General features: G+C 44.3%; 1 protein-coding gene across 1 annotated transcript in view; it reads right to left on the reverse strand.

The window, feature by feature from the left end:
• Positions 1 to 360: 360 nt before the first annotated feature.
• Positions 361 to 26,738, reverse strand: part of PDSS2 (decaprenyl diphosphate synthase subunit 2) — a 160,313-nt gene continuing 133,935 nt past the window's right edge. Inside the window, exons 4-8 of the mRNA XM_030195191.1 lie at positions 23,846 to 23,920; positions 13,962 to 14,135; positions 11,661 to 11,792; positions 10,299 to 10,334; positions 361 to 1,379 (exon numbers count right to left, since the gene is read on the reverse strand). Coding sequence (XP_030051051.1) covers positions 1,221 to 1,379; positions 10,299 to 10,334; positions 11,661 to 11,792; positions 13,962 to 14,135; positions 23,846 to 23,920 — 576 coding nt within the window. The 3' untranslated portion in view covers positions 361 to 1,220. The remainder of the gene's footprint in view (positions 1,380 to 10,298; positions 10,335 to 11,660; positions 11,793 to 13,961; positions 14,136 to 23,845; positions 23,921 to 26,738) is intronic.

The raw sequence follows: 26,738 nt of genomic DNA on the forward strand, positions 1-26,738 counted from the left end.
GTCTATCATCCTTCTCGGTCTGGCTGGGGATTCAAAATGGCCGCCGAGATTTGAACTCTCGCGAGGCCGCTTCAACTCTCGGTGGCCATTTTGAATCCCCAGCCAGACCGAGGAGGATGCAGCAGGCAAGGGCAGGCAGCGCTCCGGGCAGGAAACAGGGGGCTCTTTCCTGCCCCGAAGAGAAGACGCTACTAGACCACCAGGGCTAGATAGTAAGTGAGGGGGGGAGGGGACTATGTGACGGGGGGGGGGCGTGGCGGAACCCGACCTGAAGGGGGCGTGGCATGAGGCGGGGCGGGGGTAGGGGGCGTGACATGTGTCCTCTTTTTCAGAGGACACAAAATGGTAACCCTAGTTCTGCTAGAAATTAAGCCCCGCACAGAGATATTAAATTAGTCCAGTAAAAAGGTCTTGCCACTTGTTTGTTGGCCTTTACTTCTACAAGACAGAAAACAAAACTCTCCTAACCACGACAGCATCCAAAGCCTATTTAGCCATGAAGGGCCTAATTTTCCAAACCTTTTGCTCCCGGCTTTGTTTCTGTAAGAAGCTGAAAAAGGCTTTGTGTATCAGGACCTTAGCAGTCACGCTGTGCAGACACACCCGGGCAGTCATTTCTCCATGTCTCCTGCTGGCACGTGTCAGAAGGACAGGATGGGAGAGATGGAGACCTAGGGCACATGATTTCTTCTCAATAAAAGCAGTGTGAGGAAACAGACCTGGACGCTTTCCCCTACTACACCTGATACATATATTTTTTTAAATGTTGTGCCCTTCATCTTGCTGGTGAAGTCTCAAGGCAGAGCGCTGGACAGCCCTGTGGATGGATCTCCCCCCCCCCCCCCCCCCCCTCAATGACTACTGCTGCAGCTCCCCTCCGTGCCCTCCACAGCAGGAAAACCACAGGCAACCATGCTGGCGCCATCCCGGGCTATGTCCAATCAATAAGGACTTATTTCCTGTCCATTTGTTCAGGTCACAGCAGTGAGACTCATTAATTATTTCTCCTGCTCCAGCCTCAAGTGTGTTTCTGGCATGACAAGGGAAAAGTGTTTGACCTTTTCAAACCTCCTCCCCCCCCCCCCCCCCCCCAAATTGTGTGTGTGCAGTCAATGCAAAGACTTTTGTTTTGTGGCTTCCCGTTTAGGCGTGCTAATGATGAGCAGTTTTGCGGTGGGTAGTGGAAGCTGGGCTCTCTTCAGATCTGCAGAGGAGCGGCATCAGGGAAACCTGGTCACAGCACGGACGATGTTCTCTAAGGCTGACCTGGCCTCCGAGGAAGAGAAGCACTGCAGGGCCTCCAGCGCCTTGTTTCCATGGTAACGGCACAGGTCTATCGCCGCGCTGACACCTTGGCCCGTCTTGATTGCTTCTTGCAGCTGTGAGGAAAAAGCACGACACAATCCACATTAAGGAGACTCTACATCTACTTACTGCAGAGAAAAAATATATATATAGATTAATTCTATGACCCATTTCCTGCCTGCGTGTTTTTACCTGCAGAAAATAAACAAGAGTGTATGTATTTAGATTCACACTGTGGACACGAGTGCTCCTTGGAGCGTTGATGGGATATAGCAAGGATGAAGTTGTGAGGCATGTTTGTATTTTATGAAATGCACAAGTACGTGTACCCACATTCACACCTTCCCTAGAACAGCTGTAAGAACGTGTGCACTACAGCGGGTCACTGGATCAGACTCAGTACCGTATCACGGGTGGGGCAGTGGGGGGCGGTCCACCCCGGGTGTAGGCTGCAAGAGGGTGCACGGAGCACTCATGTAGCTGTCGGCTCCGCCGGTTCCCTGCCCCCTCTAATGTTACTTCCTGTTCCGGGGCAGGGGACCTGCGGAGCCGACAGCTGCACGACAGCTCCGTGCCCCCCCCCCCCCCCCAGGTGGTGAGGATGATGCGCTTCGGGCAGGGGGAGGGGGCCTAGCGCCGACACGCCCTGGGTGGCAGCCAACCTAGGTATGCCACTAACCAGACTATTTTATGAAGGCACCTTTTTGGACTTTTCACAGAGGAATGGGTAGACGTGAATCGTTTTGTTTACTCTTTCCAAAAATACTAGTACTAGGGGGCATGTGATGAAGCTACAAAGTAGTAAATTTAATACGAATCGGAGAAAAGTTTTCTTCACTCAACGTGTAATTAAAATCTGGAATTCGTTGCCAGAGAATGTGGTAAAGGCGGTTAGCTTAGCGGGGTGTAAAAAGGGTCTAGACGGCTTCCTAAAGGAAAAGTCCATAGACCATTATTAAATTGACTTGGGGAAAATCCACTGCTTATTTCTGGGATAAGCAGCATAAAATGTATTGAACTATTTTGGGATCTTGCCAGGTATTTGTGACCTGGATTGGCCACTGTTGGAAACAGGATGCTTGGCTTGATGGACCTTTAGTCTGTCTCAGTGTGGCAATACTTATATGTACGTGTGTGTCCACGATGTATGTGTGTGTGTGCATACATACACGCATTTGGACTTTTATGGCACCGTTCCCTCAAACCTGGAATCCGACGGGCTTTGAAGAAGCAAGCGGCCATCTCTGGAGTGGAGGGGTAGAGTACAAACAGTCAGAGTACTAAGCAATTTCTGATGGGTAAACGAGCACACTGAGAGCTAAATTCACTTGCCCAAGGCCACAGAGGGAACACTAATAACTTGGTTAGAGCAGCAGGCAGAGAACTAGGGAAACTTGATTCACATCTCACTACAGCTCATCCTGATGTTGGGCAAGTCACACAACCCTCCGTTATTTCAGGTACAGACTGGTTATCAATAGAAATCAAACAAAATAAAACATGGAAAAGAAAATAAGATGATACCTTTTTTATTGGACATAACTTAATACATTTCTTGATTAGCTTTCGAAGGTTGCCCTTCTTCCTCAGATCTGACGAAGAAGGGCAACCTTCGAAAGCTAATCAAGAAATGTATTAAGTTATGTCCAATAAAAAAGGTATCATCTTATTTTCTTTTCCATGTTTTATTTGGTTTGATGTCTATAGATTCTACATGGAATGTTGCTATTCCACTAGCAACATTCCATGTAGAAGTTGGCTCTTGTAGATCACCAATGTGGCCGCGCAGGCTTCTGCTTCTGTGAGTCTGACGTCCTGCACGTACGTGCAGGACGTCAGACTCACAGAAACAGAAGCCTGCGCAGCCTTCTACATGGAATGTTGCTAGTGGAATAGCAACATTCCATGTAGAATCTCCAATAGTAGCAACATTCCATGTAGAATCTCCAATGGTATCTATTTTACTGTCATAGTAATGCTTGAATGTTTTCACTTATATACACTGTCAGCTAGCACATTTGCTTATTTCCGATCTGAGGAAGAAGGGCAACCTTCGAAAGCTAATCAAGAAATGTATTAAGTTATGTCCAATAAAAAAGGTATCATCTTATTTTCTTTTCCATGTTTTATTTTGTTTGATTTCTATAGATTCTACATAGAATGTTGCTATTCCACTAGCAACATTCCATGTAGAAGTCGGCCCTTGCGGATCACCAACGTGGCCGCGCAGGCTTCTGCTTCTGTGAGTCTGACGTCCTGCACGTACGTGCAGGACGTCAGACTCACAGAAACAGAAGCCTGCGCAGCCTTCTACATGGAATGTTGCTAGTGGAATAGCAACATTCCATGTAGAATCTCAAAGAGTAGCAACATTCCATGTAGAATCTCCAATAGTAGCAACATTCCATGTAGAATCTCCAATGGTATCTATTTTACTGTCATAGTAATGCTTGAATGTTTTCACTTATATACACTGTCAGCTAGCACATTTGCTTATTTCCGATCTGAGGAAGAAGGGCAACCTTCGAAAGCTAATCAAGAAATGTATTAAGTTATGTCCAATAAAAAAGGTGTCATCTTATTTTCTTTTCCATGTTTTATTTTGTTTGATTTCTATAGATTCTACATAGAATGTTGCTATTCCACTAGCAACATTCCATGTAGAAGTCGGCCCTTGCGGATCACCAACGTGGCCGCGCAGGCTTCTGCTTCTGTGAGTCTGACGTCCTGCACGTACGTGCAGGACGTCAGACTCACAGAAACAGAAGCCTGCGCAGCCTTCTACATGGAATGTTGCTAGTGGAATAGCAACATTCCATGTAGAATCTCCAATAGTAGCAACATTCCATGTAGAATCTCCAATAGTAGCAACATTCCATGTAGAATCTCCAATGGTATCTATTTTACTGTCATAGTAATGCTTGAATGTTTTCACTTATATACACTGTCAGCTAGCACATTTGCTTATTTCCGATCTGAGGAAGAAGGGCAACCTTCGAAAGCTAATCAAGAAATGTATTAAGTTATGTCCAATAAAAAAGGTATCATCTTATTTTCTTTTCCATGTTTTATTTTGTTTGATTTCTATAGATTCTACATAGAATGTTGCTATTCCACTAGCAACATTCCATGTAGAAGTCGGCCCTTGCGGATCACCAACGTGGCCGCGCAGGCTTCTGCTTCTGTGAGTCTGACGTCCTGCACGTACGTGCAGGACGTCAGACTCACAGAAACAGAAGCCTGCGCAGCCTTCTACATGGAATGTTGCTAGTGGAATAGCAACATTCCATGTAGAATCTCCAATAGTAGCAACATTCCATGTAGAATCTCCAATAGTAGCAACATTCCATGTAGAATCTCCAATGGTATCTATTTTACTGTCATAGTAATGCTTGAATGTTTTCACTTATATACACTGTCAGCTAGCACATTTGCTTATTTCCGATCTGAGGAAGAAGGGCAACCTTCGAAAGCTAATCAAGAAATGTATTAAGTTATGTCCAATAAAAAAGGTATCATCTTACTTTCTTTTCCATGTTTTATTTTGTTTGATTTCTATTGATAACCTTAAGAGTGGACTAACACGGCTACCACACTCCTCTACTTAAGGTACAGACTGTAAACCCTCTGGGGACAGGGAAATACCTAACTGTACCTGAATGGACAGAGCTTTCACAACATTTGGGCTTGCAGACGCTATATAAAGAAATAAGAATTTCTCCTGTATTTTATCAGCTTCGGCACTTCAGAAACAATGTCGCCGCCTCTGAGGTGGAGCACGCGACAGCACCACAATGAAGGATGCTGTTCAAATCTCCCCTCTTGACAAGAGGTGGTCGGTTGGGGAGGGTAGTAGAACCGTACTGTAAAGCAGTGCCCCCCCCCCCGTGGTCCTGTATTCCAATTGGCCAGAGCACCTCTCCGTGAAGGCCATTACCGGTCGTCATGGCAACCTGCTCATCAGGCAATACACAGAGCAGCCTCTCTAACCCCTGCCCAAATTCTTCTATTGTTCCGTAGCTGGGCTTTGCAGTCCAGCATTTGGCAGTTCAGAGCACAGGGGGCTACACTGAACAGGCTTTTACTGGATCCAGATGAAGGAGCGCAGGGCTCACACCACACGCTAGAAAAAAAAAATCTGGTTTAAGCACCAGAGCAGGGGCACAGTATGAAAGAAAAGCATAACAGCACCTTACAAACCACTGCATCGCTTCCCACTATGCGGCTATTTGATTTTATTAATTGTAGTGCACGCTGCAAGGCTCTGTGATAAGTCCTGAATTTAAATATCAGATTAAAATACAGGATTTTCATGTGGTGAGTGAGTACGGAGGGGGGGGGGGGGGGGGGGGGGGGGGGGAATTCCTTTTAAGTACGCAACTAAAGTTTGAATATTTATGAAAATGCAGCAATGGAGAGGAGCCAGGAATGGAACCCCAATGATCAGTGTTACTGATCACCGATTTCACTCTTGCGTTCGTTCATTTCCTTCTGTCTGTCCCCCTGTGCTCAGTTCATACTTGTACAATCAATGGTACTACGCCATGCAGACTACTGTAACGGAATCTATGCGGGATGCAAAGAACAAATCATAAAGAAACTTCAAACCGCCCAAAACACAGCAGCACGGCTTCTGAGGAATGGATCCTCAGAAGCTTAGCCGAAATTGGGTGGCGGAGCAGGTGGGGGGAAGGTTGGTGGTTGGGAGGATAGTGGAGGGCAGACTTATACGGTCTGTGCCAGAGCCGGTGGTGGGAGGAGGGGCTGGTGGTTGGGAGGAGGGGATAGTGCTGGGCAGACTTATACGGTCTGTGCCAGAGCCGGTGGTGGGAGGAGGGGCTGGTGGTTGGGAGGAGGGGCTGGTGGTTGGGAGACTTATACGGTCTGTGCCCTGAAAAGACAGGTACAAATCAAGGTAAGGTATACACATATGAATTTATCTTGTTGGGCAGACTGGATGGACCATGCAGGTCTTTTTCTGCCGTCATCTACTCTGTTACTATGTATATATGGAAAAACACGTTTTGACAGCGCCAAACCACTCCGAGAAAAACTGCACTGGCTTCCAATTAAGGAACGTATTGCATTCAAAATCTGTACAACAGTTCACAAAATCATCTACGGCGAGGCACCGGGATACATGACAGACCTCATCGACCTACCACCCAGAAACAGCATAAAATCAGCAAGATCATACCTAAACCTCCATTACCCAAGCAGCAAAGGACTCAAATACAAATCCACCTATGCATCCAGCTTTTCCTACCTGAGCGCACAATTGTGGAACGCATTGCCAAAAGCAGTAAAAACCACACTCAACCACATAAATACTAAATAACAACGCTATACACGATCTATACATAACCGATCTTTTACCTCATGACTGATTAACCTCTTTGATACTCATGATCAAGTATTACTTACCACTTCAACCTCATGTTGAATAGAGACTCTCTATAATCGATGACCTAATGTATGTTACAATCCAATTTATTCTCAGAAACTTTCATGCAATATCATAATTTATTTTTCTTTACCATGTATCTATGCACATGGTATATACATGTACCATGATCTGTTCCATATATGCCATGTTCCATGTATGTTACCCATGTATGCATGCACCTTAACGCAATACCATTTGTAATTCTGTTACCCGGAAATGGCAACCGCCATTACGGCAAATGTAAGTCATATTGAGCCTGCAAATTGGTGGGAAAATGTGGGATACAAATGCTACAAATAAAATAATAATAAAAATGAATTTCTGGAAAGCACTAAAAACAGAACTGTTCAGAAGGACAAACCCCACCGACCCAACATAAAAAACCTGGACATCTGCGACACAACTTAACCAAAGATCGTAACGGACATATCCTAACTCTTCCTTTCCCTCACTAAGTTCTCCCCAATTGTCTTTTACCATACATGTATCTCACTCTACCATACTATCACCTTGATACTACTCACACCTTGTATTTGTTCACACCGGAATCGGTTAACGTCGATTGCGGTACCATGTAAGCCACATTGAGCCTGCAAAAAGGTGGGAAAATGTGGGATTCAAATGCAACAAACAATAATACCTAAGAACATTCTGCAGTGTTAAAACACAAATAACCCCGATACCTGCACTTTGGAAAGCCCTGTGCCACTGTGGTAACTTTGCTCTGATACTATGTATTTCTCTGCATGAGGGTTCGTGGACCAGGAAAATACGAGTTGCTGTACTGGGTCATTCTAGTCCAGTATCCTGCTTCCAACAGTGATCAGTCCAGGTCACAATACTCGGTAGAGTCCCAAAAAGTAGTAAGATTTCATGCTACCCATCCCCCAGGGATAAGCAGTGACTTTCCCCAGCTCTACCTTAATATCAGTCTATGGACTTTTCCTCCAGAAATTTCTTCAAACCTCTGTTAAAACCAGCTGCATAAACTGACTTTATCACATCCTTTGGCAGCAAGTTCCAGAATTTAACTATATGGGGAATGAAAAATATTTTCTCTTATTTATTTTAAATGTGCTACTATGTAACTTCCCGGAGTACATAAGTACTAGAGAGCTGCACGGGGACGGGGTTTGCGGGAATCCTGCGGAATTCCCGCAGGGACGGAAGCAGTTCTGCGGGGTTCCCGTGGGGACGGAAGCAGTTCTGAGGGGTTCCTGTGGAATAACATATATAGAATGTTTGTACGTTTGGGAAGCTTGCCAGGTGCCCTTGGCCTGGATTGGCCGCTGTCGTGGACAGGATGCTGGGCTCGATGGACCCTTGGTCTTTTCCCAGTGTGGCATTACTTATGTACTTATGTACTTAAGTGTAAGCTGCACTGCATCAGACTCTCATGTACCGAGTACCTTGAGTGCTGTCTCCTGCTCCTCCTCTTCCTCCTTGCTTTAACAGCACAAATGTGGAAAGTCTTCCGTTAAGGAGGTGGTAGAGACACAAATGATGATGGAATTCAAAAAGGCGTAGGATGAACACAGAGGATCTCTAATTAGAAAATGGAAGTTATAAAAATCCTAACCTTAAATGGCTACATGTGTGTGGATGTGTCAAGTGACGCTTAGATGGCGACTCTGGCTGTGATTAATTAGGGCCGATGGGTGGGGATGGGTTAAATTCTGGTGGGGATGGGTTGTGATGGGTTAAATTTTTGCGGGGATGGGTGAGATTCTAGCAGGGACGGGCGGGGATGGGTAAGATTTCTGTCCCCGTGCAACTCTCTAATTTGTACATAGGCATTACCATACTGGGAAAAAACCAAAGGTTCATCAAGCCCAGCATTCTGTTTCCAACAGTGGCCAATCCAGGTCACAAGTACCTGGCAGAAACCCAAACAATAGCAACATTCCATGTAGAACCCCAAAGAACAGCAAGATTCTAGAATCCTAAAGAGTAACAAGATTCCATGGAGAGCTCCAAAGAGTAGCAACATTCCATTCAGAATCCCAAGTACGTAAGTACATAAGTATTGCCATACTGGGACAGACCAAAGGTCCATCTAGCCCAGCATCCTGTTGCCAACAGTGGCCAATCCAGGTCACAAATACCTGGCAAGACCCGAAAAAGTTCAATATATTTTATGCTGCTTATCTCAGAAAATAAGCAGTGGATTTTCCCTAAGTCATTTTAATAATGGTCTATGGACTTTTCCTTTAGGAAGCCGTCCAAACCTTTTTTAAACTCTGCTAAGCTAACCGCCTTTACCACATTCTCTGAAATCATAAACAATCATTTCTTGTTTACCTGTTCCACTCCATTATGGATTTTCTAGACCTCAATGGCAGCAGCCTGGCAGACCCTGGATTTTAACCTGAGCACCAAACGCCAGTGCAGTACACCTATCATCTAAGCCAGACATGTCAAATGTGTGGCCCACGTCATACTACTACTACTACTTATCATTTCTATAGTATCTAATGCGCATTTCTACATTGAACATCATCGTTCCTTCCTTTTCTCCATCACTTATGGTTGCTGCTTCCCTCTGTCAGGCTGTTGTCCCTCCTCTCTGGAAATGAGCTTATATTATCCCCAGGATTAAGGATCGGAAGGAGGATGTGTTGACATAAGACATAAGCATCGCCACACTGGGACAGACCAAAGGTCCATCTAGCCCAGCACCCTGTCTCCGGGTCACAATCACCCGACAAGATCCACGTTGCAAAGCATTTTGTACTGCTTGTCCCAGAAATAGTGGATTTTTCCCTACATTCCTTTAATAACATTCAATGGCCTTTTCCTTCAGGAAGCCGTCCAAACCTTTCTTAAACTCTGCTAAGCTAACCGCCTTAACCACATTCTCTAGCAACGAATTCCAGAGTTTAATTACACGTTGAGTGAAGAAACATTTTCTCTTATTTGTTTTAAACTTACTGCACTCCAGCTTCATCGCATGCCCCCTTGTCCTAGTATTGTTGGAAAGCGTGAACAGACGCTTCCTATCTACCCGTTCAACTCCACTCGTTATTTTATAGACCTCTATCATATCTCCCCTCAGCCGCCTTTTCTCCAAGCTGAAGAGCCCTAGCCGCTTTAGCCTTTCCTCATAGGGAAGTCGTCCCATCTCCTTAATCATCTTTGTCGCCCTTCTCTGCACCTTTTCCAATTCCACTATATCTTTTTTGAAGTGCGGCGACCAGAATTGAACACAATACTCTAGGCGCAGTTGCACCATGGACCGATACAGCGGCATTATAACATCCTCATTTTTGTTTTCCATCCCTTGCCTAATAATACCTAACATTCTATTTGCTTTCTTAGCCGCAGCAGCACATTGAGCAGAAGGTTTCATCGTATCATCAATGATGACTCCCAGGTCCCTTTCTCGTTCCGTGACTCCTAACGCTGAACCTATCGCCCAACAGCTCATTTGCCTTTTGTCTCAAAGATAACCAGATTGTGTGTCATCAGTTGGAGGATTATTGAGATCGTAGAGGAGTTACTTCACCCACATATAGACACTTTCAAGCTGGTATGAAATTACGCTCACCTTAGCAAAGTCCAGTAAACGTCCTTTCAGTTGTGTCTTGGGAGGGAAAAGAACAAAGATGTCAGAAAATAACTGAAAATACACCTTTAAAACTGCAAAACAGGATAGGCAGAGAGAAGGACGTGCTTTTTCACATCAAAGGCACTATCTATTCATCATAGAACAAGGGAAATTTTAAAACATTCACGGGGCAATAATCAACGTGATTTAAGGGGAAAGGGAAATGGAATAGCAACATTCCATGTAGAATCTCAAATAGGGAATGGGAAGTGGGACTTGACATATCGCCTTCCTGAGGTTTTTGCAACTACATTCAAAGTGGTTTACATATATTCAGGTACTTATTTTGTAGCAGGGGCAACAGAGGGTTAAGTGACTTGCCCAGAGTCACAAGGAGCTGCAGTGGGAATCGAACTCAGTTCCCCAGGATCAAAGTCCACTGCACTAACCACTAGGCTACTCCTCCACTAGCAACATTCCATGTAGAAGCCTGCCCTTGCAGATCAGCAATGCAGCCGCGCAGGATGTCAGACTCACAGAAACAGAAGCCTGCGCAGCCGCATTGCTGATCTGCAAGGGCAGGCTTCTACATGGAATGCTGCCAGTGGAGGAGTAGCCTAGTGATCAGTGCAGCAGACTCTGATTCTGGGGAACTGGGTTCAATTCCCACTGCAGCTCCTTATGACTCTGGGCAAGTCACTTAATCCTCCATTGCCCCTGGTACAAAATAAGTACTTGAATATATGTAAACCGCTTTGAATGTAGTTGCAAAATCCTCAGAAAGGCAGTATATCAAGTCCCCTTTCCCTATTTCCCTTATGACATCACAATATCAGAAGTGAGCCAAGTATTGGGCAATCAAGCCATTGTGACATCACTGATGAGGTTGGCTCTTATTGGTGGAATGAGTTGAGGAGTAGCCTAGTGGTTAGTGCAGTGGACTTTGATCCTGGGGAACTGAGTTCGATTCCCACTGCAGCTCCTTGTGACTCTAGGCAAGTCACTTAACCCTCCATTACCCCTGGTACAAAATAAGTACCTGAATATATGTAAACCGCTTTGAATGTAGTTGCAAAATACCACAGAAAGGCGGTATTTCGTTTTGTTTTTGTTACATTTGTACCCTGCGCTTTCCCACTCATGGCAGGCTCAATGCGGCTTACATGGGGCAATGGAGGGTTAAGTGACTTGCCCAGAGTCACAAGGAGCTGCCTGTGCCTGCAGTGGGAATCGAACCCAGTTCCCCAGGACCAAAGTCCACCACCCTAACCACTAGGCCACTCCTCCACTCAAGTCCCATTTCCCTTTAAAACAGTGTGCTTGAGGTACAGTGATTGGGAGGTACACTAACTCAGGTCTTACCTCTCTTATCTGTTGAATCCATGCCTCTCTTCCAAGGAATTCCTGATGTAGAACCACGGGAGCAGAATTGAGGCTGAAAGCTGAAGTGTTGCCGGCATTTTCCTTAACGAAAGGCTGGAGGTCAGAGTTCAGCTGCAAAGAGTTAAGCAATTCATTAAAAGGAAGAATTTAAACTACCCTAGACTGCTTGAAGTCCAGTTCAAACCTCACATGTTTGTCTGTCGTAATGAATTCAGGTCTGTTTGATGTCAAAAGTTGTATCCTGAAATTGATACAGGTTATGGATTCAGCGGTAGAAAAATCAACCAGCACTAGCCCTCAGCAGCTTAGTTTTCAGAGAAGAACAAAATTTGGACTAAAATAAAATATATATAGTTATTAATAGGAAAGTGTTTTCCATTAAGGGATAATTTTATAAGTGTTATTTGGAGGTAAGAGTACTTTACAATCAGAATAGACGCTTATAAAATTGTCTGGGGGTGGGGGGAGGGAGACAAAAACCACTAGGGAATTAAGGGATCAACCCCCCCCCATCCCTTCAGTGGAGTGCTGCTCAACAGCAGCTGTATACCAAATCCTACGCATGATTGGTAGTAGATGCAACTCCCGACATCGATATTTTGGGACCTAGACGCAAACTCTATGAACTTGCCACACCCATGTCCCACCCAATACATGCCTGGACCACACCCACTTGCTATTTGCATCCACTTGGGTTTGATACTTGCATAGCCCAGCTTTGTAAAATGGGGACTTAGACGTTTATGCAAGATAAACATTTAAGTACCGGTTTGTGCGTGTACCAAATGCTGAACAGGGTTTGTAAAATGAGGGTCACAGCATGCTTTTTTATGCAGTAAATGCAGAGGCCTTCCCAGGAGCAGACACTGGGGTGGATTTCTGAGATACCGGCATAGGTTACAAAAATACAGTTGTGCCTACCTTGGAATAGGTGTAACTACAATTTTATAAAGTACATAAATATTGCCATACTGGAAAAGACCAAAGGTCCATCAAGCCCAGCATCCTGTTTCCAAAAGTGGCCAATCTAGGTCACAAATACCTGGCAAGATCCCAAAAATGTACAAAACATTTTATACTGCTTGTCCCAGAAATAGTGGATTTTCCCCAAGTCCATTTAATAAAGGTCTATGGACTTTTCCTTTAGGAAGCCGTCCAAACCTTTTTTAAACTCCGCTAAGCTAACCGCCTTTACCACATTCTCTGGCAACGAATTCCAGAGTTTAATTACACGTTGAGTGAAGAAACATTTTCTCCAATTCGTTTTAAGTTTACTACATTGTAGCTTTATCGAATGCCCCCTAGTCCTAGTATTTTTGGAAAGTGTAAACAGACTCTACACATCTACTCGTTCAACTCCACTCATTATTTTATAGATCTCTATCATATCTCCCCTCAGCCGCCTTTTCTCCAAGCTGAAGAGCCCTAGCTGCTTTAGCCTTTCCTCATAGGGAAGTTGTCCCATCCTCTTTATCATTTTCGTCGCCCTTCTCTGCACCTTTTCTAATTCCACTATATCTTTTTTGAGATGTGGTGACCAGAATTGAACACAATATTCGAGGTGCGGTCACACCATGGAGCGATACAAAGGCATTTTAACATCCTCATTCTTGTTTTCCATTCCTTTCCTAATAATACCTAACATTCTATTTGCTTTCTTTGCCGCAGCAGCACACTGAGCAGAAGGTTTCAACGTATCATCAACGATGACACCTAGATCCCTTTCTTGGTCTGTGACTCCTAACGTGGAACCTTGCATGACATAGCTATATAATTCGGGTTCCTCTTTCCCACATGCATCACTTTGCACTTGCTCACATTAAACGTCATCTGCCATTTAGACACCCAGTCTCCCAGTCTCGTAAGGTCCTCTTGTAATTTTTCACAATCCTCTTGCGATTTAACAACTTTGAATACCTTTGTGTCATCAGCAAATTTAATTACCTCCCTAGTTACTCTCATCTCTAGATCATTTATAAATATGTTAAAAAGCAGTGGTCCCAGCACAGACCCCTGGGGAACCCCACAATCTACTCTTCTCCATTGAGAATACTGACCATTTAACCTTACTCTCTGTTTTCTATCGTTTAACCAGATTTTAATCCACAATTGAACACTACCTCCTATCCCATGACTCTCCAATTTCCTTTGGAGTCTTTCATGAGGTACTTTGTCAAAGCTTGATCTCAAGTACACGTATTGAATGCAGGAAAGACAAAGCTGATACATTAATTACTGCACCCTAGCTCATTTTGAGACAGAAATAAGGAAATTAGGTACCTTGTGGCTCATGGACATGTGTTTTCCATACTCAAATGCCATAGCTTGCATGTTGGTATCGTGCTGTGCCAATTCCATGGCAGCCTGGCAGCTCTTGGCTAGTAAAGCACCATGGGAAAGGAAAACCTGCTCCTTCCAACTCGCTATGCCGATGTCATCAGTAAGACTGCTTTCCTGAAAATAAAAGCAAAGCTGAAAAGACCAGGTTTTACTCATCAGAACCTTCCTACCTGACCCACCTTTCATTCCAGCTGTGGTAGAGGAGTGTGGTAGCCGTGTTAGTCCACTCTTAAGGTTATCAATAGAAATCAAACAAAATAAAACATGGAAAAGAAAATAAGATGATACCTTTTTTATTGGACATAACTTAATACATTTCTTGTGGTAGCTGACAGTGTATATAAGTGAAAACATCTCCAATGGTATCTATTTTACTGTCATAGTAATGCTTGAATGTTTTCACTTATATACACTGTCAGCTAGCACATTTGCTTATTTCCGATCTGAGGAAGAAGGGCAACCTTCGAAAGCTAATCAAGAAATGTATTAAGTTATGTCCAATAAAAAAGGTATCATCTTATTTTCTTTTCCATGTTTTATTTTGTTTGATTTCTATAGATTCTACATGGAATGTTGCTATTCCACTAGCAACATTCCATGTAGAAGTCGGCCCTTGTAGATCACCAATGTGGCCGCGCAGGCTTCTGCTTCTGTGAGTCTGACGTCCTGCACGTACGTGCAGGACGTCAGACTCACAGAAACAGAAGCCTGCGCAGCCTTCTACATGGAATGTTGCTAGTGGAATAGCAACATTCCATGTAGAATCTCCAATAGTAGCAACATTCCATGTAGAATCTCAAAGAGTAGCAACATTCCATGTAGAATCTCCAATGGTATCTATTTTACTGTCATAGTAATGCTTGAATGTTTTCACTTATATACACTGTCAGCTAGCACATTTGCTTATTTCCGATCTGAGGAAGAAGGGCAACCTTCGAAAGCTAATCAAGAAATGTATTAACTTATGTCCAATAAAAAAGGTATCATCTTATTTTCTTTTCCATGTTTTATTTTGTTTGATTTCTATAGATTCTACATGGAATGTTGCTATTCCACTAGCAACATTCCATGTAGAAGTCGGCCCTTGTAGATCACCAATGTGGCCGCGCAGGCTTCTGCTTCTGTGAGTCTGACGTCCTGCACGTACGTGCAGGACGTCAGACTCACAGAAACAGAAGCCTGCGCAGCCTTCTACATGGAATGTTGCTAGTGGAATAGCAACATTCCATGTAGAATCTCAAAGAGTAGCAACATTCCATGTAGAATCTCCAATGGTATCTATTTTACTGTCATAGTAATGCTTGAATGTTTTCACTTATATACACTGTCAGCTAGCACATTTGCTTATTTCCGATCTGAGGAAGAAGGGCAACCTTCGAAAGCTAATCAAGAAATGTATTAAGTTATGTCCAATAAAAAAGGTATCATCTTATTTTCTTTTCCATTCCAGCTGTGGGAAACCAACAGGAACACAATTATGCAAACTAACTGAGGAGAAGCTCTGACCTTTGAAGCTTTTATGTAATGCTGATATGCCGCCTGTTGACACTCTGGGCAAAGTCTATACGGTGATTAAACTCTGGAATTCGTTGGCAGAGAATGTGGTAAAAAGCAGTTAGCTTAGCAGGGTTTAAAAAAAGGTTTGGCTAATTTCCTCAAAGAAAAGTCCATAAGTCATTATTAAGATGGAACTGGGAAAATTTGCTGGTTATTTCTAGAATAAGCAGCATAAAATCTGGGATCTTGCCAGATACTTGTGACCTGGATTGGCCACTGTTGGAAACAGGATACTGGGCTTGATGGACCTTTGGTCTGTCCCAGTATGGCAACGCTTATGTTCTTAGGACTGATATAACTGCTCACGCCTAAATGATGGAGATACATGCGTAAGTGTAGGTTCCGTCCAAACTCCATCCATTCATGCATGAGAAATTAATTTCATTTTTATTTACACAACACAAAGTCTATTTTATTGAAATGTTTATAACTACTACTGCTGTAACAAGATGATGTATTGCACATCAGTTTTACAATATACTGTATTCCTAACTCTCTGAAAGTCAATGAAATCATGTTTCTAGCACTTAACAATTCCTCAGAGCAAGCTCAACAAAAGACATTTCATGTAGTCCTGCAGGAGACATCAGTCCGCTGATAAAATATATAAACAGAGAGAAAATAAATCCCAATGTATATCTTAGCAAAAAAGTCTCCCCTCTCCAGTCGGTTCAAAACTCTGCTGCCCATCTCGTCTTCCGCCAGGGTCGCTTTACTCATACTACCCCTCTCCTCAAGACCCTTCACTGGCTCCCTATCCGTTTTCGCATCCTGTTCAAACTCCTTCTACTAACCTATAAATGTACTCACTCTGCTGCTCCCCAGTATCTCTCCACACTTGTCCTTCCCTACACCCCTTCCCGTGCACTCCGCTCCATGGATAAATCCTTCTTATCTGTTCCCTTCTCCACTACTGCCAACTCCAGACTTCGCGCCTTCTGTCTCGCTGCACCCTACGCCTGGAATAAACTTCCTGAGCCCCTACGTCTTGCCCCATCCTTGGCCACCTTTAAATCTAGACTGAAAGCCCACCTCTTTAACATTGCTTTTGACTCGTAACCACTTGTAGCCACTGGTCTCCACCTACCCTCCTCTCCTCCTTCCTGTCCACATTAATTGATTTGATTTGCTTACTTTATTTTTTGTCTATTAGATTGTAAGCTCTTTGAGCAGGGACTGTCTTTCTTCTATGTTTGTGCAGCGCTGCGTATGCCTTGTAGTGCTATAGAAGTGATAAATAGTAGTAGTAGTAGTAGTAGTCTCTTGTAACCAGAGCTAATATTGTGATGTCATAATGCCTCAGGCCACCAATAAGAGCCAACCTCATCAGTGATGTCACAATGGCTTGATTGTCCTATACTTGGCTCACTTTTATTACATAGCTCTTTGAGCAGGGACTGTCTTTCTTCTATGTTTGTACAGCGCTGCGTACGCCTTGTAGCGCTATAGAAATGCTAAATAGTAGTAGTAGTAGTAGTAGATAAAGGTACACATAAAACATTAGTATTTCTATTCAAAATCCACTCCCCCACCTAGAAAAAAATCTGTCAGATCTCATCTCACTATTCTACAGATATGAAATGAAAGAAACAAGCAGACCTTGAATTGAAGGGTTAACCTAATTGGATTTCAATAATTATAGACCTATTTCGCTGCTGCCTGTGATTTCAAGTCTTCAGAGAGTTTAAATTAGTCATCAACTTAATAACTATTTCAATCAAAACAATCTATTTTATTCATTTCAGGCATAACTTTCTTCTTTCAGTTGTGTTAACATGGCAGGCACTCTGGGGGTGACATTTCAAAGCATGCAGAAAAGGAGGTGACAGATGTTATGGAACTGGATGGGTTTTATAAAACTCTTCAGTATAAATGGACAGAGAATTGTTATGAAATAGTTGGTGAGAGATTTTGTCCTCCCTTCCCTTTCAGCTCACCATGCAATGCTACATAGGGTTACCATATTTTGTCCCCCGAAAAGGAGGACACATGCCCCGCCCCCACCACACGCCCCGCCCCGTCACACCCTCACTCCGCCCCCTATCACATTTTCCCCTCCCCCCTGTCACATACCCCGTCGCCACCCTCCCCTTACCTTACTACTGCCCTGGTGGTCTAGTGACCTCTTCGGGGCAGGAAAGAGCCCCCTCTTTCCTGCCCGGAGCGCTGCCCTGCATGCGTCCTTTTTGTTGCTGATCCTCAGCGCAGAGTCAAAATGGCCGCTGAGAGTTGAAGTCTCACGAGGTCACTTCAACACTTGGTGGCCATTTTGAATCGGCTTCGAGGATCAGCAACAGGAAGGAAGCATGCAGGGCAGCGCTCCGGGCAGGAAAGAGGGGGCTCTTTCCTGTCCCGAAGGCGGAAGAGGTCACTAGACCACCAGGGCACTAGTAAGTAAGGGGAGGCTTGCAATCTGCCCGACTGTCCGGATTTCTGGACAAACGGGCAGGCTGGTGGGCGGGCCGTCCCCCACCAGCCTGCCTGTTTGTCCAGAAATCCGGACAAACGGGCAGATTGGCAAAACCCGTCCGGTTGCCCGGACATGCCCTCAAAAAGAGGACATGTCCGGGTAAATCCAGACATATGGTAACCCTAATGCTACAAGCTCCACAAAGTCCTTTGGTTCTCTGTCCATCACACCTCACAGTAACTGAAACAATCTGTGAAGTGCATTTAAAAAGTTTTGCAAATACAGTTTGCTGAGTAGGTGGGTGAAGCATGTATATCGGGAACTGGGGCTGGGGGGAGCCAGCAAGGCACAGAATCAAAAAGGAGAAGAAAGGCTAAATTACAGAACAGCTGGACTAGTATAGAAAGCAGTGCATAGTTAACAAAAGGTGTAGCAAATACTGGCAAACGATGCAGAAACTGGTTTGGCGAGGAAGTCAGCTCAGACACTGGTGGACATCTGGCCTAGCGGTTAGAGCACCGGTCTTGAAATCCAGAGGTGGCCGGTTCAAATCCTGCTGCTGCTCCTTGTGATCTTGGGCAAGTCACTTAACCCTCCATTGCCTCAGGTACAAACTTAGATTATGAGCCCTCCTGGGACAGAGAAATATCCAGTGTACCTGAATGTAACTCACCTTGAGCTACTACTGAAAAAGGTGTCAGCAAAATCTAAATAAATAAATATATGGAATGTTGCTACTAGTGAAGATTCTACATGGATTGTTGCCACTTTTTGAGATTCTGGAATGTTGCTACTATTTCAGATTCTAGATGGAATGTTGCTAATGGAGGAGTGGCCTAGTGGTTAGAGCACTGGTGACCAGTTGAAATCCCACTGCTGCTCCTTGTGATCTTGGGCAAGTCACTTAACCCTCCATTGCCTCAGGTACAAACTTAGATTGTGAGCCCTCTTGGGATAGAGAAATATCCAGAGTACCTGAATGTAACTCACCTTGAGCTACTAATGAAAAAGGTGTGAGCAAATCCAAATAAATAAATAAAGATTCTAGAATTCTAAAGAATAACAAGATTCCATGCAGAATTTCAAAGTGTAGCAACATTCCATTTAGAACCCCAAAGAGTAACAAGGTTCTTAGGGTTAGAGGAGTGGAGTGGCCTAGTCGTTAGAGCACCGGTCTTGCAATCCAGAGGTGGCCGCTTCAAATCCCCCTGCTGCTCCTTGTGATCTTGGGCAAGTCACTTAACCCTCTATTGCCTCAGGTACAAACTTAGATTGTGAGCCCTCCTGGGACAGAGAAATATCCAGAGTACCTGAATGTAACTCATCTTGAGCTACTACTGAAAAAGGTGTGAGCAAAATCTAAATAATAAATAAATATTAAAATACACAAGTAGGTTATTAACATTCTGAGATGCACTGAATGGGTGTTGGTCTACCAAATCAAGGAATATTCCCCTTATTTGGTAGTCTCCGCCCAGACTACCAAATTAGGGAAAATTGGCAGACTGACCCTGCTCGGTGCATCCCAGGATGCACTGTGCAGGGGTCAGGAGCTACCCTTTTCCAAAATGGCAGTGTAGAGGCAGGAGCAAGTGGCCATCAGTCACGTATCTTCAGAGTACATCCTGTTGAGGGGGGGGGGGGGGTTCCCACATCTGGGAAATTTTTTTGTCGGGGGGAGGAAGGGGTGCCACTAGACATCTGAGAAACTTTTTAAGTCAGGGGGAGGGTGCCCCTAGCCACCAGGAATTTCTCTTTGTCAGGGGCAAGGGATGTGGGAAGGGTCTGCTAGACTACCAGGGATGTTGGGGTCAATGCAGACCGCTGGCAACTTTAAAAAAAAATGCCCCTCTTCCTACAGGTATGTGAGACAATCAACACTCACAAATTGACAGGAAGAGTGACATTTTGTCATCAGCTATGGATTACTGCTGAGATTTTAACATGGCATTAATCTGCACGTTCAATGAATACTTAATAACATAGTAACATAGTAGATGACAGCAGAGAAAGACTTGCACGGTCCATCCAGTCTGCCCAACAAGATAAACTCATATGTGCTACTTTATGTGTATACCTGACCTTGATTTGTATCTGCCATTTTCAGGACACAGACCGTAGAAGTCTGCCCAGCACTAGCCCCGCCTCCCAACCACTAGCCCCGCCTCCCACCACCGGCTCTGCCACCCAATCTCGGCTAAGCTTCTGAGGATCCATTCCTTCCGAACAGGATTCCTTTATGTTTATCCCATGCTTGCTTTTTTTTTTTTCATCTCCACCACCTCCCGAGGGAGGGCATTCCAAGTATCCACAACTCTCTCTGTGAAAAAATACTTCCTGACATTTTTCTTGAGTCTGCCCCCCTTCAATCTCATTTCATGTCCTCTAGTTCTACCACCTTCCCATCTACGGAAAAGGTTCGTTTGTGGATTAATACCTTTCAAATATTTGAACATCTGTATCATATCGCCCCTGTTTCTCCTTTCCTCCAGGGTATACATGTTCAGGTCAGCAAGTCTCTCCTCATACGTCTTGTAATGCAAATCCCATACCATTCTCGTAGCTTTTCTTTGCACCGCTTCAATTCTTTTTACATACTTAGCAAGATACGGCCTCCTGAACTGAACACAATACTCCAGGTGGGGCCTCACCAACGACTTATACAGGGGCATTAAAACCTCTTTTCTTCTGCTGGTCACACCTCTCTCTATACAGCCTAGCAACCTTCTAGCTACGGCCACCGCTTTGTCACACTGTTTCGTCGCCTTCAGATCCTGGAAGTAATTTTCTGCGGCCGTTTCCTCAGCAATTAAGTTCTGTGTGTCCATGTGAGTGTGGAATTACATAGATAGCAAAATGGTGGGGAGGGGTCCTGCACAGGTATGTGTGACTAAACTACCAAATGGTCCCCAACACTCCTTTCCAGGCAAAACGTACAGACAACTAGACTGCATGGTGTGAGAAAAAATCCAAATAAAAAATAACTCAACGGTTGACTAAATGAAAGTAATTGGCTAGACCCATGTCAACCTGGCTTCAGACCTGGGTACAAGAGATAGTTTGTGTGTCCCTTCTCAACTATCTATACAGAAACCGTGACAGGGTATCTGCCTCGATATGAAAGCTGCTGGATTTCTCAGCAGCCTTCGACACTGTGGATCATATCATGTTTACAAAGCTGGCAGAAACAGGTATTAGTGGTATGGTATTTACATGGTTCAAACCTATTTGTCAGACAGACAACAATCAATTCTCTTCAAAAACCTCACATCATTACCTTGGGCACTGAACTGTGGGGAGCCACAGGGATATCCATACTGTCTCTCACTTTATTTAATATCTACGTCAAGCCTCTGGCTGAGCTGCTTTGGGTCGATGGACACAACATTCTGTATCTATGCTGATGATTTGCAATTGCTCATGCCCACTGAACCAGATCTATTCCCAGTTTTGAATAAACCTACCACCTGTCTAACTGCAGCTCAGGAATGGGCAAAAACCCAACAAACTCTGCCTGAACCCAAGAAAAACAGAGACTGTTTGTGTGCCTAACACAAGTGGACAGGTACCTGATTTCAAAATACCTTTTGGGAAGTATGAACTCCCCCTAAAATCACAGGTCAGGAATCTCAGGATACTGCTAGACCTCACCTTGATCCTGCAAATTGAAACAACCTTTAAAAATTGTCTCTATCAACGTTAAATCTCTCTCTACATGTTGCACCTCGATTCACAGGATCATTTATAGGGAAGTTCCCGAATACATTCTTGAACTGGTTGACTTACCACCCAGAAACAGATCCAGTCTCTCCCGATCTTATTTAAATTTACACTACCCAGATTGTAGTGGCCTTAAGTGCAAATCTACCTATGCCTCCAACTTCTCCTTCATAGGCACACAACTGTGGAATGTTCTACCCAAATCAGTAAAATCAACTCAAAACTACCTAAATTTTAGAAAATTATTGAAGTCCGTCCTGTTCAAGAAGGCTTATTCTCCAGGTTCAACATAATCTGATTAACTCCTGGTTTCAACAAGATTCATGGACACTAATCCTATATAATAAATCGCACCTCCAACATTCTGAAGCTGACTGCATGGCTGAGGCATTCCTGCTCTCTGTATCCATCTCCTGAATTGACATCACGTACTTCCGGGTTCGTCACAAGCAGAAGTGACCAACCACACGGAATCCCAAAGAGTAGCAAGATTCCGGAATCCCAAAGACTACTACTACTACTTATCATTTCTAAAGTGCTACTAGATGTACGCAGCGCTGTACACTTGAACATGAAGAGACAGTCCCTGCTCGACAGAGCTTACAATCTAATTAGGCCAGACAAACAGGACAAATAAGGGATAAGGACAAAGAGATTCAAGATTCTATGCAGAATCCCAAAGAGTAGCAAGATTCCGGAATCCCAAAGACTACTACTACTACTTATCATTTCTATAGTGCTACTAGACGTACGCAGCGCTGTACACTTGAACATGAAGAGACAGTCCCTGCTCGACAGAGCTTACAATCTAATTAGGACAGACAAACAGGACAAACAAGAGATAAGGACAAAGGGTATCAAGATTCCAGAATCCCAAAGAGTAGCAAGATTCTGGAATCCCAAAGACTACTACTACTTATCATTTCTATAGCGCTACTAGAAGTACGCAGCACTGTACACTTGAACGTGAAGAGACAGAATGCTGCATCCCAAATGATAGAAGGCTGCAAGCAGCTTGTCCGCATCACACCTTTCCTGCAAAAACTACACTGGCTACCAGTACTTTACAGGGAGAAATTTAAAACTCTGTGTTTGATTTTCAAGAAAACGGTAACGGAGTTCAAACATGCGTGGGATATGCATAGAGGAATCCTGTGCAGAAGGAATGGATCCTCAGAAGCTTAGCTGAAATTGGGTGGCGGAGCAGTTGGGGGGAAGAGGGGGTGGAGGTTGGGAGGCGAGGATAGGGGAGGGCAGACTTATACGGTCTGTACCAGAGCCGGTGATGGGAGGCGGGACTGGTGGTTGGGAGGCGGGAAATACTGCTGGGCAGACTTATATGGTCTGTGCCCTGAAAAGGACAGGTACAAATTCAAGGTAAGGTATACACATATGAGTTTGTCTTGGGCAGACTGGATGGACCATGCAGGTCTTTTTCTGCCGTCATCTACTATGTTACTATGTTACTATGTTACAAGGTCCTTAGGTCCTCAGACAAAATGGGCCAGAATACTCAAACAATGTTAGTGCTCTACACACCTCTGAGATCTCTCAAGGAGCATCGCTATCTGTACCCTCATGAAAAGAAATTGAATGATGTGATACCCGTCAGCAAGCTTTCTCAGGAGTAGCCCCCACACTCTGGAACTTACTCCCAGAGGGGCTACAGCTAACTTGAGACGACCTCTACTTCAGGAAGCAGGTGAAAGCCTGGCTCTTCTCCCAAGCCTTTAATACAAGCGGTGACTGACTATACACTCACTCCGTACCTGGACTATCTTGCTGCACACCCTTCGTATCTTGAGTTTAGCTACCCATCTACTTATCCCAATCTCCAAAGAAATTGCTTTTCTCCAGGACCAAGAGTGCTACTGTTTTAAACCCAATCCTTTAAAGATTTATTTTTATTAACTTATTATTTGTTTCTTTCTTTTACGTTTGGCGGGTCTGGGCCTCATGAATGTTGCGATACCACATGGTGGCACCAGGATGCTCACAGACTGTGTGAAACCAAACAAATGTATGTAAAACAGATGTACACATATTCTAAGAAAACGTTCACTTGACTCATGCTGGCAGTTTTTAGGCTGGCAGAATATTTTATACTTTGATGATAATATGATCTTAAAACCCTTACCTCTGGTAAATTAGAATTTTCATAGTATATACCCTGTACCAAGTCACCTATTGCACTCGACACCAGTTCTACAACCTGAAAAAAAGGAGAAAAACCATATTTCATAACTGGACTAGTGCATCAATAATAAATTATATTTAAAATAATGGTCTGACGCAAAGCATTTCAATGTGGAAGCATCACTAATTCAGAGGAACTTTAACTACTGTAAAAGACTTAAGCCTGATGGGCAAAGATGCCAGTATAAAAGGTTAACTGGAAAGCATCAAACAAGGTTTACATGAATTTCACAAGCAAGCATGGGCTAGGGTTACCATTTTGTGTCCTCTGAAAAAGAGGACACATGTCACGCCCCCCTACCCCGCCCCGCCTCATGCCCCGCCTCTGCCACGCCCCCTTCAGGTCCGGGTTCCGCCCCTATTCCCCCCCCCCCGTCACATGGTCCCCTCCCCCCCATCACATACCCCCCCCTCACTTACTGTCTAGCCCTGGTGGTCTAGTAGCGTCTTCTCTTCGGGGCAGGAAAGAGCCCCCTCTTTCCTGCCCGGAGCGCTGCCTGCCCTTGCCTGCTGCATCCTCCTCGGTATGGCTGGGGATTCAAAATGGCCACCGAGAGTTGAAGCGGCCTCGCGAGAGTTCAACTCTCGGCGGCCATTTTGAATCCCCAGCCAGACCGAGAAGGATGATAGACAGGGGAGGCAGCGCTCCGGGCAGGAAAGAGGGGGCTCTTTCCTGCCCCGAAGACGTCACTAGACCACCAGGGAACATGGTAAGGAAGGGGAGGGGACGGGAGACCACGCGCCGATCGCCCGCCCACACGCCCACCGCACGCACGCGCCTGCCCGCACCCGCGCCCACGTTTGTCCAGAAATCCGGACAAACGTGGGCGGGGGCAAAATCCGCCGGACGCCCCGGACATGCCCTCAAAAAGAGGACATGTCCGGGGAAATCCGGACGTATGGTAACCCTAGCATGGGCTACCAAGGGCTCACTGAAATCGCCACCATAAAGGCAAAATCAAACAGATCAGTATAAAGTTTTATCTTCCTGCTTAAGAATCTCCCTAGGACGAAGATAACATAGAGCGGCATAATCGAAATGGGGTGCCCAAGTTTTCCTGAGGACGTCCTGTTTCTATGTCACACATGCTTAGAAAATCCTCCTCAGTTTTTCTGAACTCTGAGGGTCCTGTTTACAAAGGCCTGCTAGCATTTTTAATGCACCTACAATTAGCGCACGTGCTGTGTAGGTGCCTATAGAGATATTGTAGCCAAATACAGCCACATACATCATCTTCAAAATCTGCACTTTAGTCCATAAAATTATATACGGCGTAGTCCCAGGATACATGACAGACCTTATAGATCTACCAACAAGAAACAGAGCCGGATCGTCAAGATCTTACCTAAACCTACACTACCCAAATTGCAAAGGATTGAAATACAAAACAACTCATTAATCCGCCTTCTCCTACATAAGCGCACAACTATGGAATGGCCCTGAAAACAATCCACGACCACCAGAACTTCAGGAAATCACTAAAAACCAACCGCTTCAAAAAGGCCTACCCCAACGACCCCACGTAAACCTCTTCACCCCGCAACATAGCATGACTAATGATCGCACTGTCAATTCTAATTCTTGCCTCAGTAGTGCCAGATTGTCCAACGATAACTATTGGCAATTCAAACGTTTGAATTGCCAATAGTTATCGTTGGACAATCTGGCACTACTGAGGCAAGAATTAGAATTGCTTGTGAAAATTGTGAGATATATATAAAAATTGCGTTAAGTGGTGGAGAAAAAATAATAATTGGGACTGACGAAGTTGATGTGAATTTAGACGAGTGGTCCCTAGCAAGTGATTTATATTTGTTACTGCCCATATATAATGATCGTACTGGACATCACGCAATCTTCATCCCTTCCGATCCTCCACATATACCTCATCCGATCACTATACAACCTGTATTTGTTATCAACCGACTGGGCAATCGCCTTTGATGGTACTATGTAAGCCACATTGAGCCTGCAAATAGGTGGGAAAATGAGGGGTACAAATGCAATAAATACATAAAATAAATAAATAATGCGTGTACATGGTTAACGTGTGTTAAAAATGCTAACACGCCTATAACACGGCCTAGTAAACAGGTTTCTGAATGCACTAAGTCCATCTTGGGCCCTCAGTAGATGTCACCCGCTCATGTGGCTGATTTCATTCTGCTGGTTGACGGAGAAAGAAACACTACAGATGGCAACTTTCCTCTAACGTACCATGACCAAACGCTAGACTTGGAGCACACGAACAGACACATGTATTTAGCTCCCGGCCTGTGGCTTCAGTTACACATTCCATCTGCATAACTGCTGCCTATGATATGAGACTGGGCTCAGTTACACTTATCAATTTGTAACTGTGATCTTCGTACTCTTCAGAGCTTTTTATTCCCTTAATGCAAGTGTGAACTGAACTTGATTCTGAACATAAACAGTTTTACTGGAACTACTGTACATTAGATTTGTGGGCAACAAATAATTTAATAAAGAAAAAAAAAAAGCCTTCCTGCGCTGCAGCTTTCTCAAATGAGCACACGTACCCTCGGGCTATGCCTCCAGCTGCTTATCACGTTTTTTTTTTTCTATATGTTTAATTTCTTTTGCATGCAGTTTGGAAAGCATCAGAGCTATGGTCTTCTTGGCTTCCTATAATTCTACCAAGTTCAGGCTGAATTAAAGGATTTGGTTTCAGTCCTTATGATTCTTTGTAATTGAAGACATTAAGCTGAAGGATCCAGTCTTAAATAACACGATCTTTCTCCATGTCCCCAGACATTCTTCTGCTGATAATACAGACAGCTTAACCCCTACTGATTCAAGCAGGCTTTTGACA

This window comes from Microcaecilia unicolor, chromosome 3 (assembly GCF_901765095.1).
Source record: "Microcaecilia unicolor chromosome 3, aMicUni1.1, whole genome shotgun sequence".
Taxonomy (NCBI): domain Eukaryota; kingdom Metazoa; phylum Chordata; class Amphibia; order Gymnophiona; family Siphonopidae; genus Microcaecilia; species Microcaecilia unicolor.